Source organism: Thermobia domestica, chromosome 14, assembly GCF_964235325.1.
Source record: "Thermobia domestica chromosome 14, izTheDome1.hap1.1, whole genome shotgun sequence".
Taxonomy (NCBI): Eukaryota; Metazoa; Arthropoda; class Insecta; order Zygentoma; family Lepismatidae; genus Thermobia; species Thermobia domestica.
The window spans coordinates 4,141,848-4,157,105 of record NC_137467.1 but is presented as its reverse complement, the minus strand read 5'-3'; the positions used below and the strand labels follow the sequence as shown (position 1 = coordinate 4,157,105).

Here is a 15,258-nt window from a genome sequence, read left to right as displayed (position 1 = left end):
CATACCCTGATTATTGAAATGTTTCGTTGATTAGTTTCACTTAGGGTTGCCATTCGTCCCGGAAAATTCGGGATCGTCACGAAATCGAGAACTGCGTCCCGGCTTCCCGAAAATATTTCTTGGGAGGCTTAAATGTCCCGGATTTCAGCGAAGAGGAAGGGAATGGAATACTATAGTTTGCTTTCTTCACAGAATAGGGTATATAATTATTCTCTTTAACTTCTGAGTATGGTAATTCAAAAGTTGAAAAAAAAACTTGAATTCATAAAACATGGATTTAATTAAGTTCACGATTTAACTACTTTGACATTGAACAAAACATTCGTTTCATTGGGCCAGGAAGAAAGATTTTACTGCTCAATCTTATTGTTATCTTTAATACCCTGTTTCAATTTGCATCTTGCTTGTGAAATATTTTATTCAAATAATTCCTGACCGATATTTTTTGGTAATTTTCTGCTGACCATTTAAGAAGAAAATTATATTGTGAAAGGAAGGATTATACCTTGAATGAGCTAAAACACACTCTGAAAGCCACGAAACATAACAGATCCTGAGAAATATTTAAAAAATAGCTTACCAGTTGGGAGGGGGTAAATCAACTGCTCACCTTTGCTTAACAGAGAGAAGAAGATCTACTAAAATTACTAAAAATTTGATTACGTAATGCTTGAACAACTCTATCTAATGGAAGAAAGTAAATTAGTATATGGTGTAACACTCCTTTCTATCTTAAACATTTCAAAGATTATCGTAATTTAATACCGTCCCGTATTTTCATTTTTGAAATATGGCAACCCTGCTGTAGTAACATTGAAGTTTTCTTGCTCCCATTTAAGATAGGCCCGGGTTTGCAAAAGGTTTGAGAATCACAGCTTTACAACATTTCCTTACTTTCCTATATATTTGCAGACATTTCCTTTAAAAGGCTTCAAAAAGACTAAATTTGAAAGGTCGAGAGCAACACGATTAAAATCATTGCTCCATTGATCGTGAAGTAAAATGTATCAGCCATGTGACATTGCATAATTAGAAGTTTTTGGATACATTTTTTTTAAATTACTCGTCACGCCTACGTGCACTTTCCTTTTTCCATTTTACTTAAAATCTTAACTAGTCTAAAGCCTCGCCTACTCTGTAAGGAAAGCTCGGTTCATTTATCCTATTTGAATGTTGCACATCAACTGCAAGATTACCATGCGACAACACTTCATTCCTTTCGTATTTAATGCTAATGCTTTCTCCCCAAGTTACACACGTGGATGAACTTTCAAGTACAACTTCCTTTGTCGTCTGTTCATTTTCTTTCCCATGAAACCAATGATGGTCAAATGACAGCCTGCGCGACTGATCCCATTGGCAAGCATGTTTTATGATCAAATGACCAATGATGGTAAAATGATGGTCAAATGACAGCCTGTGCGACTCATCCGATTGGCAAGTATGTTTTATGATCAAATGACCATTGGTGGTAAAATGATGGTCAAATGACGGCCCATGGATGAAACTGAAAAGTGTATGATTTCCCCATTTTAGCTCCCGGCGTAAGCATACGGAAGCTTGTAACTTCGCTTCCATTGTGTGTATATGTTGTACTTTATTTCTCAGTAACTACTAGCAGGCTCTAGGGTTGCCAATTGTTTGGTATTTTATTAGATAGTTCGTTTTTTGACCTCCTTGTCCGGTGTCTAGTATGCACATTTTTTCACGCTCGACTCTAGCCATAGGAACTAAATGCGCGTTTCTGATTGGTTGCAGTTTGCGATTGTCCAAAGCTTTTGGTGTATGTATGTAGGCTATATTATAGTAATACAAGAAAATTGTCACTTTGTGGGTTGATAACAATAAAAATGTAATTGTTTGGGTTACATTTCGTAAAAACATGAGGCATATTTTTTTCAAACGCTGCCCTTTAAAAAAAAATATGCATTTTGATCGTGAGGAAGCGGGTGAGGTTCGAAGTTGGACCACATGAGTGTGATGTAATGTCGCGTGGTATTTTCGTAGGCGAAAGGTGGAACAAAACGAGCTATGTCTCGTAATGTAAATAAATCACGTTTTATGCATTATATATTACGTACAAGGTTAAATGAGTATTATTTTTATCTGATTTTAATGATGAAAGTGTTATGAAAATTTAAAAAAAACTTCCTTGGGCGGGGTTTGAACCAACGCCAAAACCGGTTTTCATTAGTAGCCCGTTGTGCTAGCACGCTCGGCGACGACGACCGATAGCACAATGTGTTTGATTTCTGCTCTATGCATGTTACGTGGCAAGAAACGGATAACTTCAACCAATCAGAACCACGTATTTAGCTCCTATGGCTAGAGTCGAGCGTCATTAAAATATATGCGTCTAGTACAACCTCAAAACCAGGCGTTAAATGTCCGGCAATTTTTTTCTCTTACTAGTCCTATTTTCTGTTCTATTGAGATTTTTTTTAATTCCATGGAAAATAGATTTAGTTGAATCTGGATACTAAAACGAACCGCATTTGACAACCGGCTGATCACAGCCATAGCGTAATTCCATTCCACAACGAATCTGTTGTTACGTCGCAGTGATGTTATCGTGTACAAGGTGGCAGTGATGCCAATTTGGCTACATCTAGCATATTTGGAGAGGAGATTAGCCATACAAATATAAGAAATCTCATAACCTTAAATATAGCTTATTTTATGAAACTTCCCTTTTGGCCTCTTTTATTAACCATTAAATGATTTCTAAAAATACTTTTTCTTTGAAAATAAAGTGAAAACTTGAAAAATAAGCTTGTCTATCATTACAATCGTACAAAAAGGTAGACAGACTACAAAAATTACATTTGTCTGCTCAACCAAAAATGGAATAAGTCAATTTAGTAAATGCTTCAAAAGTAACAAAAGATATTAAATTCGAACTCCGAATCGCTCAATTTTACGTGAAATGAAATGAAATGAAATCTTTAAGTTTTACGTCCCACGCTTATGCCGGTTAGGCTAAAGGAGTCGGTGATGATGAGAAATGAGTGAAATGGTGGAATGAAGAAAGTGGGAGGAAACGGGAGAACCCCGAAAAGACCCACGTTGTTTGTCCACCACAAAGTCCACACGGCGCGAGCTGGGATCGAACTAGGGATCCCAAGCACCAGAGGTGAACGCTCTACCACTGAGCCACCGCGTTCCCCAATTTTATGTGAAGTAACCATTTTCAGGTACTTCACACTTTTGACGAGCGATGACGTCACAATCTTAAGAGTATACGTTTTCATGAAGGGAAGCCGGGATTTTCAATTTTCAAAACTTGGCAACCCTAGTCGGATCTAAACCAAATTTGTTGGAGACGTAGTCCTTTGTTCAATAAATAAAAGTCGTTATATTTAATTCCCAAGCTCAACTAGGAACATGCTCGGCCCGCCTTGTGTGTAATACTTTATTTCCCGGTAACCACTAGTCGGATATGAACTAAATTGGATGGACGAGTAGCCCAACATGCATTTAATGAAAGCCTCTATATTTAGTGAGCATCACAAGATACCTGGATAAAGACCTGACGTTTAATTGTCAAAATATTTTTAACGTTCTTGTTACCAAGTCCATTCTGCAGAGTAAGACCGTTGGTATCGAATCGACTTTTTTAAATTTAGAAATGAAATGATATGAAATCTTTAAGTTTTACGTCCCACGTTATGCCGGTTAGGCTAAAGGAGACGGTGATGATGAGACATGAGTGAAATGGTGGAGTGAGAAAGTGGGAGGAAACGGGAGAAACCCGAGAAAACCCACGAGCACGGTGTTTGTCCACCACAAAGTCCACACGGTATCAAACCAGGGGACCCAAGCATCGGAGGTGAATGCGCTACCACTGAACCACTGCGTCCCCTCTTAATTAGAAAAATGCAAATTTGCGAACAACGTATTTTGCCTAGAAACAAGAAACAGAGTACCCAGGATAAAACTCAGTTTTGAAGATTGCTATTTAAGGTTTACTGATTCAATCTCCGTCGACACAAACCCAAGAAATCATCTCTCAACTAACTATTTTTAAAAAAACCATCATTATTGATGTCTCCTGAAGCTCTGAGAGCGATTTTGTAACTTTTTTATTTTTTCTCTCTCTGTACAATTAACTCAGGTACGTTCTGTTGACTTCCTTTTCAACCTATTTCCGTAAACTTTGCCTCATTCTTTATTCCTTCCTGTCATTGCCCCTTGATATTTATATTTTCATTCCCGTGTATCAGCTCGTTAGGAGTGTCATTGATTGCTGACGAACGAGAATAAACTTACTAATTGCTTTGTTATGAGGAAGATAAACATTCTCAGCCTTTTGACTTCCGTATTTCTTGCCTACCGACAAGAATTTCTACTTGGATTTTCTGCTAAATCGGAATTCCTCCCAGTTCCATGTCACCAGGTGTAACATACAACTCATGGATTATTAGGTACTGTTTTAGTAGTATTTGAATTCATATTTTGAGTATGTTATTTTGTACCAAAAAAAGCCTTTACGTTTATCGCATTATTTTCGTAGGTGTGCTTATGCCATGTGGCGGGAATTTCGAGTGCTAGCGATGGGCTCTTTCTACTATAGGTACTCACAGTTGTGCTGGAATGACCCTGGGAGGAACCAATAATTTTTCGGTCCGCTATTGAGCTTATATAGGGTATTATCATAATCTCATTTCTGAATTTTAGAACGAATCAGGATTATTATACAGGGTGTTTCGAAACAACAACGAGAACATTTGAGAGGTGATTCCTGACAGCAAGGTAAGACAAAAAGTATAGACCAACATGAGTGGACAAATGCTTTCTTTCGGAGTTATAGGCTACCAAAAACATGAAAAAGTTAATTTTAAAGGTCCAAAGCTCTAATACTGTGGTACCTACCGTAGCCAGGTCAAGACTTCACTTAGAAACTAGTATGTGCTCAATCCAAATATCTAAGTTTCTGAATTCTATTACTTGTGCAACAATTTTTATAGAGATAGTTGGTGAGTACTTCAAATTATATGCCTATAGGCAAACTCTCTATAAAAATTGTTGCATGAATACCTTAGGATTCTGATATATGTATTTTTTGATAGTGCATATATTAGTTCCTAAATGAAGTCCTGATATTGTTTTAGAGCTATGGATTTTTAAAGTTCATTTTCTCAAGTTTTCGGCAGCATATAACTCCGAAAGGAAGCATTTGTGCACCCAGATGGTCTATACTTTTTGTCTTATCTTGATATCAGGAATCATCTCCCAAACGTTGTCGGTGTTGTTTTGAAACACCTTGTATATAATATCTACAAGTGATATTCAAGAGATTAAATACATAAAAGTTAGGAAGTTGTTACATTTTACATATAACTGTAGAAGTATGTTTTCTGTAACCTCACTGGAGCTACCTGTCCTGTTTGGAAAGCTACATTGATTAATACAGCAGATAATAACGTAAGTAATTCGTTTTCATAACTTCATTTGTCTTCTATAACTCTAATTATGTACGCATTTGTCCAGAACAGTCTCCGTAATTGCTGGTAGCTTTCTCTAGCTTATATCTGAAACCATTAGATTTCTACCTTATTACCAGGCATGGCGTGATGAGTTAAAACAAGATAATTGTTTAGGTGTTTGAAAATTTAACTAAGTCAAAATTTGTTTGCTTCTATAATTAAATAAATCATTTTGCTGAATCGCTATATATAGTTATTGTCCAGTGAATATTTATAAGTTAAATGTACTGCTGGTTCAATTTAAATTGGTTGGTAACCTCGAATATTATTTAACAAAATTTCTATCCTACTATTAATGTTGAGGTACAGTAACTTGTTTGTAGTAGCGACTATATATTTAAAGATCACGTCACCTTTTCCATATTCAGTGTGATATTACATATCATTAAAATTAAGCCGAGGGGATCCGGCTTTTGCGTCCTCCTCTTCAACCAATATAAGTGCGCCACTTTCTTAGCTTTAATCTATAGAACAAAACCCAAAAAATTAATCAAAATCGAAAGTAGCGTGACGAATTATTGTTACACACTAAGTGAGGACAGGAGGACACGCGTGGAATTAGAGGTGTACAACCTTCCTTGATAACACTCCAGATGATGTCAACTTTCGTCAAAGTCGTGTTAAGTATTACAACCAGCTTTAGTTTTCCATATTTAGAGTTCGAGAAGACCTACGGCGGAACCCGGAAGATCTTGGAACAAACTGTTAGCCCATCACACACACGTGAGGGAAGACGTCCCTTGGCGATCACATTGCCCGAGGCCTTGAAGAGGAAGAAAGGAATAGATAAGGAAGGAAGCTGCCTGGGGCTATTACATTAGGTACCATTCCAGCATTTGTCTGGTGGGAATGATTAAAACCCTCACTTAGGATGGCTGTCCTGAAAAAGCTGTTACACCTTATCGACCGAGCGTCCCCACCGGGAATCAAACCCGGGACCACCCGCACCAATAGCGAGAACGTTAGCGACTAGGCGGTGGTGGAAATTCATTGCAACTTACTGTTTCAATGATAATTCTTATATGCCTCACTACTAAAATCCAGACGCCATAATAATATAAATACTGTATATATCTAATTTCATACATAGGGGTAGGTTTTCCTTATAAAACAGCTAATCGCTACATTCGAATTTCCAGTTGTAGTGGCAACCTAGCTCCCAGAACGTTTCAAGCCCTCTATGTAGTTGTAATGTCCCACGTGCTTGTATTTACAGATACTCAACATGTGCTCCTATTTATAAATAATAAACACGTGCACCTTATAATGGAGTACTAGACAACAGTAACACTGCCAGTCACATGACGATGAGGCAACAGCAGCGCCACTGCTTCGCCTTGAGTGCATATATAACCGAAAGGATTTTAAAGACACCTATCAGTCTCGACTGGTCAACTCCTCCTCTAGCTTGCTCTGGAGCTCTAGGAGATATCTAACCCCAAAGTTTGTAGTTTGCTTCGGAACTCTAGGCTTTGTTTTCTCTCACTTAGCTTGCTTCAGAGCTCTGTGACTTTTAACCCCTTTGCTGCTTGCTTCGGAGATCAGGGATTCCTAATCCACTCCACCTAGCTTGCTGTAGAAATCCTGCTCTAAGCTCCTCGGGCCTTGAATCACTTTTCTCTACCTCATATTAGAAAAGTTACATTATTATAGTACTTTTGCAATCTTGTACTGCAACCGCAAGTAAAGAACCCACAATTAAATTAGTGTTTGTGAATAGCAGAGTTAACACAATGTATATATGTGTAATACAAAGTTTTCATTACTTTATAAGTAACCAAAGTTCGTTGAACAATAATGATAATAATTAGAAATAACGAGCTTATTTCTGAGAAAGAATATGTCATACAATGTTTTATAACATTCATCAAAGAGTCTTCCTCAGGCAAAACAACTAACAAGCTCTGAGCACCTGTTGTGTATAGTAAAGCCAATTACTAATCAAGTTAACAAGTGACTGTATTGTTTGCGCCTTATATCACAAACAAAGCTGAAATGTATTGTAGTTTCAAGTTCGTTATTTAATTATTTTGTTTCTGAAGTGGCTTCCGGTTAATTAATAATTGAGAAATAGACACGCTATCCGACCACTTTGTTGTGGGTTTCTAATAGATTTAATATATATTTTTGTGTTTATGTAGTTCTTAGGAAATCTAGAAATAACCGCAAAATAACAAGATCAACAAAACTGTGCCACAAAAAGCAATCAGGTTAATGTTTTGCATTAATTGACCACAAGTTGATACTTTTGAACCCTCTCACTTTCCACGTATAGCCTCTTTCAGATTAAGGGATTATCATGATTTATTGTCGGGGGTTCAGTGTAAGCACGGTACAAAATTTATATTATTATTATTATTATTATTATTATTATTATTATTATTATTATTATTATTATTATTATTATTATTAAGTATTCTGCCTTTTGGCAGGTCCTGGAAATAATGAGTTTTTTTTTTTTTTAATTTTCAATTTGGGCTTGCAAATGTTTATTCCATGTTTCTCGATTTTCAGCTTTCTCTTTTAACTCCCAATATTGTCTTCTATTTTCCAAATCTTCGATTACTTGCGTTCTTCTTCTTCCTATTCCTCGCTTTCCTTCCATCTTCCTTTCTATGGCGGTATGAAGAAGACAATTTCTTCGCAAGTTGTGTCCAGTACAATTGGCCTTTCTACGAACGATGGTGGCTAGTAGCGTCCTCTTCTCTCCTATCCGTTTTAAAATGTCTTCGTTTATTACTCTTTCTGTCCACTTTATCTTCTCCATCTTCCTCCAGCACAGGAGCCACAAAGAGTTTTCCTGTTTTCGTAAATGCAGATTTGGCCACTACACTGAGAAAAAAAAAATATTGTAGGTGGCGTACTTAAAAAGATAGGTTACATGCGTAATTCCTGTAGTCTTTGGATTTAGCGTACAGTAGACGTATAACTGCAAACGCATGTTTTATAATACTTTCTGTATAAGTGTTCCATCTATACGTACTTTCCGTATGAAACAATGTAGGCGGTCAGGATCCCACATACAAAGGGACGTATATAACATATAGCTGACGAAGCTAACCTAAGTATATGCATGTGATATACGGAAAACTGTTAGATATCAGACATCCTGTAACGGCATAATGTAACATCTAAGGGCAATGCCTATGTAGCATAAGAATAACGTATGCTCCGTACTGATTTCTATAGTAAGCAAGAGGATACCGTATATTTGTACAATATACCGCTGTCCGGAGAACGGATTTTTCTCTGCATAGGAAACAAATTTTGCAACATTGCAGCTTGTGACTCGGAAAAGGTCATCTTGAACTTCTTGAAAGCAAACGCAATGGAAATTATACATCTTTATGCCCTGACGGACAAACTGTTTACCCCAACTGAATTACATTGACGACTTTTTACTGATATCGGACGGAGCTTCCCATTGTTTTGACGGGGAAGTCAGACCTTCTGATCATTTTCACGGGGAACTCAGGAAAGTTTAAACCTGTCAATAACCTTATACTGATTAGGGACGGAGTTATCACTGTTTTGAAGAGGAAGTGAGATCACTTTTGAACCAGTTAATGTCTTTATACTGATACAAGACAAAGTTTCCCACTATTTTCACGAGAAGGTCAGGATATGTTGAGCCAGTTCATGTTTTTTTCTTCACTAATACAGGACGAAGCTTCTCACCATTTTCACGAATAAGTCAGGACGCTTGTAACTTATTCGCCTGACGTTGCTCCCAGCGACTATCACCACTTCCAGCTTTACTTTGTAGTAAAGAAAACCTTGGAGCAATGTGAGCTTGAGGACTTCCTCGCGTCGTAGACGTAAGACTTGTTTCATATTTTAACACAATCTTTGACTGATCGATGCAAATATTTGTCTCTGCAGCCGGAAACAAATTTGATTAACTTTCTATTCCGTATTATAGTTTTTTTTTTTAAAGCTATAACTTCATTTGGTCATTTCAATCGCACCCATCTAATATATTCTTATGTGAGATATACTGGTATTTTTTGTGACACGAAGTATACCATTACAATGTTGTTGTATACTTACTGATTAGAATACTCTTAAAACCCGAAAACAAACATTGCACTGTGTATTTCGTTATAGAATATATCTTATGTCATAGTAAGATATGTATTTCACATCACAGTGCCATGGTGATGTTACAAAGTGTGAAGGTGAAATAAAAGCAAGAACAGGAATGGCGAAAGAAGCCTTTACTAGCAAGAAAATAAAATTTTGTAAGACCTTGAGTGAAGAGTTGAGAGAAAGACTCATAAAATGCTTCGTGAATGAATGAATGAGTAGGGGGAATTAATGGGGACGTCAGCAACGAGGCTATATGTCCCCGTCACGATGAACAACGTTGCTGAGGACTGCAAGATTAAAAGAATTACATGCTAAAACGAAGACAATTTAAATGCTTCGTGTGGAGTATTGTTTTCTATGGGTCACAAACATCGATTCAAACGAGGGGCGCGGTGGCTCAGTGGTAGGGCGTTCACCTCTGGTGCTTGGGGTTCCAGGTTCGATCCCAGCCCCCGCCAAGTGAACTTTGTGGTGGACAAACACCGTGTGCGTGGATTTTCTCGGGGTTCTCCCACTTTCTTCATTTCACCATTTCATTCATTACTCATCATCACCGTCTCCTTTAGCCTAACAGGCATAACCGTGGGACGTAAAACTCAAAGATTTCATTTCATTTTCGATTCAAACGACTGAAAACTTTCGAAATGTAGATGTGGAGAAGAATGGAGAAATAGCTGAATCGAGCGAAACATGAATGAGAGCGTATTAGAAATGATGGGTAAGAAAGAACAATTTTAGATATTATTAAGAAGAGAAAGAGAAACTGGTTGGAACATTAGGTAAGAAGGAACTGTATGATGAAGAACGTGCTAGAGGGTACGGTGGCAGGAAAGACAGGGAGAGGGCGAAGAAGACTACAATTAATGGACGATATCAAAACAAGAAAAACAATGGTACGTTAAGATGAAGGTCGTGGAGCATGGGAGCTTTTCACTTGCAGCAATCTGCCAGTAACAGTAGAATGTTTATGATGATGGTGATTATGAAAAATGTCATTGTTCTCAAATCAGAGTGAAGATATTTAGAGAAGACAGAATGAATATAAGGTGTAAGTATACATCAAGGCACTCTAATATGACGCCAAACTATTTATGATGATGATAATGATGATCCTGACAGGGTGAAAAACAACGAGATAATGTAAAACATACATTACAATGTCAACATGTTAACACATGGAAAGGTTTTATGGCGTTGGTTGAAAAAGGTGGACGTAAATGGTTTTGTCAGAAACATAAGTTTGCTCTCTTTCTGCTGTCGAAACCCATTTTCAATAATTGAGAAATCTATGGCGAGGTAAGTACGTTCACGGCACACAAGTGTTTGTGTGTGAGTATGTTGATGTGTGTGAAAATGGGAATACCATTCAACCAAAAAATATTTCCTTTCTCATTCTGCAGAGAGCAAATGGTATTGTAATGCAAATTATAACCTAGGCCAATGCACCATGTGATTACTAATCGTGTAATGTCAATACTGGATTGATTGATTAATTAGAGCATAAATAGATACATTAACACTAAAGCCATTTGCCTCCGCCGCAACGTAGGTCAATGTTCTGAAATTTTACTCATGAAAGAATTGCTAAATTTAAAACAAATAACGAGAGCTAACATATAAATAAAAAGTAGAAGTGCTGTGGCCAGAGAGGGGCTAGAGTCAGAGGTGTCCGCATTAAATTATTTTTACTCCCTCTAAAACAGAACGCACGATCTCTTCTGCTTATGGGGCCGCGGTGTCTCAGTGATAGAGCGTTCACCTCTGTTGTTTGGGGTCCCGGGTTCAAACCCTGCTCCCGCCAAGTGAACTTTGTGGTGGACAAACACCGTGTGCGTGGGTTTTCTCGGGGTTCTCCCGTTTCCTCCCACTTTCTTCATTCCACATTACTCATTATCATCGTCTCCTTTAGCCTAACCGGCATAACCGTGGGACGTAAAACTCAAAATTTCATTTCATTTCTCTTCTACTTATGAAGTGCTTCTGGAACTTTGATTCGGTACCTTGCACCCTAGGAAGTGTCCCTATCATCAACAACAGAAAAAGGCAATATTTGACACTATTACGTTGAACAATGTTGAAATACTAAACAAGTAATTGCATGTACTGCATTTATGTTTTACGGAATTTTCTAAGAGAACATTATTTAACCTCATAATTTCTTTCTAATAACTACGGTCTTTCTCCTTTCACAACAAATGACCATGACACGAGATTCCAATATATAGCCTTAGTTATAATTACATTATGCTCATTTTTCACAGCCTATAATTCCAAATAATATCAAACTTTGAGCGTTCTTCCTTTGCTCTGCGTTTTTTTAAAATTATTTGTTCGTTAATTTGAAATATAAATGTTCACGTTACTTTTGACCTACAATTACAATAAAATTACACTTTAGAATGCAAAGTTATTCTGATTGCATTACACTATGGGATCCGGAAGTCATTCGAATTAAATCCACAAAATATGTTATATCCCAATCAAAGACACTCCATGGGAAAAAGAAACCAGGTTCAGAACGAGTACAAAAAATAGGGTTATCAATACAGTCCATTACTTTAGACAAGGTAAGTTATGATATCGATTCTGCCAAGTTCTTAAAATATATTTCCTCATTTTTAAACTGTTTGAAGAATTTAGTCATTTAGTTACGATATCAGTACAGCAAAATTCTTCAGCCAAGGTAAGTTATGATATCTTATTCTGCCAAAGATCTTGCAACATATTACATAATCCTAAAAGCATTTGAAGACCTTGGTCATAACTTATCGCACCGATAACTTTAGATAGAGAACGTATTACTTCCTGTGTAATTCCTTAAACCGCTTGGGATAGATCCTATAGTTTCTAAGTTAGGGAGTTTTGAAAAATGATTTTTTTCGAATTTTCAATGGATTATAACTCTGAAAGGAGGCATTTTTCGGCCCATTTCAGAACTTTTTTCTTTCATTTCGTATAAGGAATCGCCTCCCAAAGTTTGTCGGTGGAGTTACCTACCACCCTGTATATATAACCTACCACCCTATTTATATAATTGTTAAGACAAACATACTGTATGTAAGTAAGTGTTCTATCTTTAACATTTGTATGCTATGATATAATTAAATGTCATCCCATTTGCTGTTTTACCCTTGGAAAGCAAACAAACTTTGATATACTGTGTGTAATAATTACAAACTCTATATCAATGTCATTAGCTTAATTCTTGTTATATTTCTTTGTTTTCATATCTGAATAATTAATGAGGCCATTACAATAATGATGATTAGTAATTCAATTTGTAATCAGTTGGATAAAATTATCATTTTGTGTTGTTGCTGGTGTTGTAATATAATTTGTATTACCAACAATATTGTCATACAAAAACAAAGCGAACAATCAGAAACGCTGTAATGTAGGGAGTGGGTTTTACAACGAACAAAGGAAGAATTGGCGCGGAAAACGTTAATCGACATCCTGATTTGAGAAATGGCTGTCGATTACAAATAATTAACGTGTTATCAATAATTCAACAGTCTTTGAAAACCGTACGTATGAGCAAGTAATTGTTGTATCTCGATGCGTAATATATAAAAACAGTGGGAAAGTGTTGTATTATTCAAAGGTAAGTATGTTGAACGTGGGTGTTACCTACACATGTGATTCCGTTAATAGAAACGTTATACAGTATTTAAGACATGTTCAAGATATTTCAACGTCGTATGCGAGCTTTGAAGGCAAAATATTATAAAATTGAAATATAAGGTTCTACAGACAGGATTGTATTCAGTTGTGAAGTAACTGAAATAATCTTGGTCTTATTTAAAAATTAATGGTTTATCTCAATCACATGGTTATCTAAATCCTAAAAATTTGATTCCAGACACCATACGCATCAAACACATACGCGCTAGCCCTAGAGCAGCAGCCAATGTGTTATTACATTGCAATGCGAAAACTTATGATTTAATATTTCTTCTCAAGATCGGTGCCTAGATCCAACTTCATTTTCTTAGTGTATTTTGACATTCTCACAAGGGGCAATTCCAATTTGGTGAATTCAATTGCTGAAAATGATTGCTAGCACTAGATTCAGCACCAAAAGAAACAGAGAAAAGGGTGTTTAGTGGCAGACCGTATACAGGGTGGGAGATAAATGAGGGCAAAGTGCAAAGATAGAAGGTAGAAAATGTCTAGAAATGCCATGTTAATTTAGAAACTAGTAGAGTGATTGAGGTCAAATGTTGGCTGTGAAGAATGTATGTAGAACTCCACTGAATATACGTAATGTGAATCATGAGGGACATAAAGAAAACCGCCATGTCGGACTTAGCGCAGAAATAATATACGGCAAAGGGGCCATGTGACGTAAACGGTCTATTCAAATCAATTGTGGCCAATACAATTTGAGATCTCTGTAACAGGAGACGTTCCACGCTATGGTAATGTATCAATACTGTCATAAAGGTAACGTGAATGAGGAACTAGAGACCCTATAGTACCATAAATAAGCATGTTGCACGCCCAAGGGGTAGAAAGAGACAGAATCGTGTACTGAAACATAAAGAAGAATGTTTGGAACGTGTAACGGAATGAGAAATAGTTTCACTGGACGAATGCTGGCCGTGTACCTTGTACAAAGACATCTGTCCCATTCAGTTTTCTGATATATTAATGACCATCTCCAACAAAAGGTGCCAGTTGTAACACCGGTGACTCTTCTCAGAACCAAGTTACATACAATTGGCACCAAGTTACATACAATTGGCAGTTAGAACACTGTTCACATTACGCCTATTCAGTGAAGCTCTACATGCATTCCTCATATCCAACATATGAGTTCAAACCCTCTTTCTTTTAAAAATTAACATGGCATTTCTAGACGTTTTCTATGTTCTATCTTCGCACTTTGCTCTCATCTATCTACCACCCTATATACGGTCTGCAACTACACACCCTCTTTTTCTCTGTTTCTTTAGGTGCTGAATCCAGTGCTAGCAATCATCTTCACCAATTGAATTAACCAAATCGGAATGGTCCTTTGTCAGGTATGTTTTGATATTTGACAATACTTTTTAATTGATAATAATGGCTACTTACCATCCACATCTTCCAGTCCTAACTTCAGCGTATGTTCTCGAATCGCTGCTTCCAATATTCCATAATCCATGACCCACTCTTCTACTCTTGGGAACAGATCAGACACTATACCTGTTAACAGAGGAATATGTTTATTGAGTCCAGTATTGGAGAACTACAAGAATTATACGTATATTGTATTACGACAAAGTATAGTTACTTGATATCTCAGACATTGTAACTGAGAGCGTTGTTTGCTCCGCTCCGCTAGGAGTAGGAATATGAGAAACGTCAATCTTTTTTTTTTTTTTTTTTTTTTTTGAAAGTTACTTATAAATATATTTTAGGTAGATTATTTTAGATGTATTTTAGGTGTATTTAGGTACATAGATTCAATTAATCCTTTAAAAAAACTAAGCAATTCCAATAGTTTGTTTGTTAATGTATGGCGTCTTTCTTCATTACTGAGACTATATGAAACATGAACCCACAGTTTAATATAGAGTACGAACTACGCTATGGAATGTTTTTAAGATGGTATTCCATCAAAGATCAAACCTGAGAGACTGTGCATTGTAGGCGTGCACTACGCACAAGTCCAGCGATGAGCGCTGAGTTCATATAA

General features: G+C 36.8%; 1 protein-coding gene across 1 annotated transcript in view; it reads right to left on the bottom strand.

Annotated features, from left to right (window-relative positions):
- The window catches only part of LOC145670651 (dynein axonemal heavy chain 1-like), a gene marked incomplete at its 3' end in the record, with an annotated part of 1,762,390 nt that overhangs the window by 1,356,776 nt on the left and 390,356 nt on the right, over positions 1-15,258 (bottom strand). The window contains 1 exon segment of the mRNA XM_081739441.1: positions 14,655-14,765. Coding sequence (XP_081595567.1) covers positions 14,655-14,765 — 111 coding nt within the window.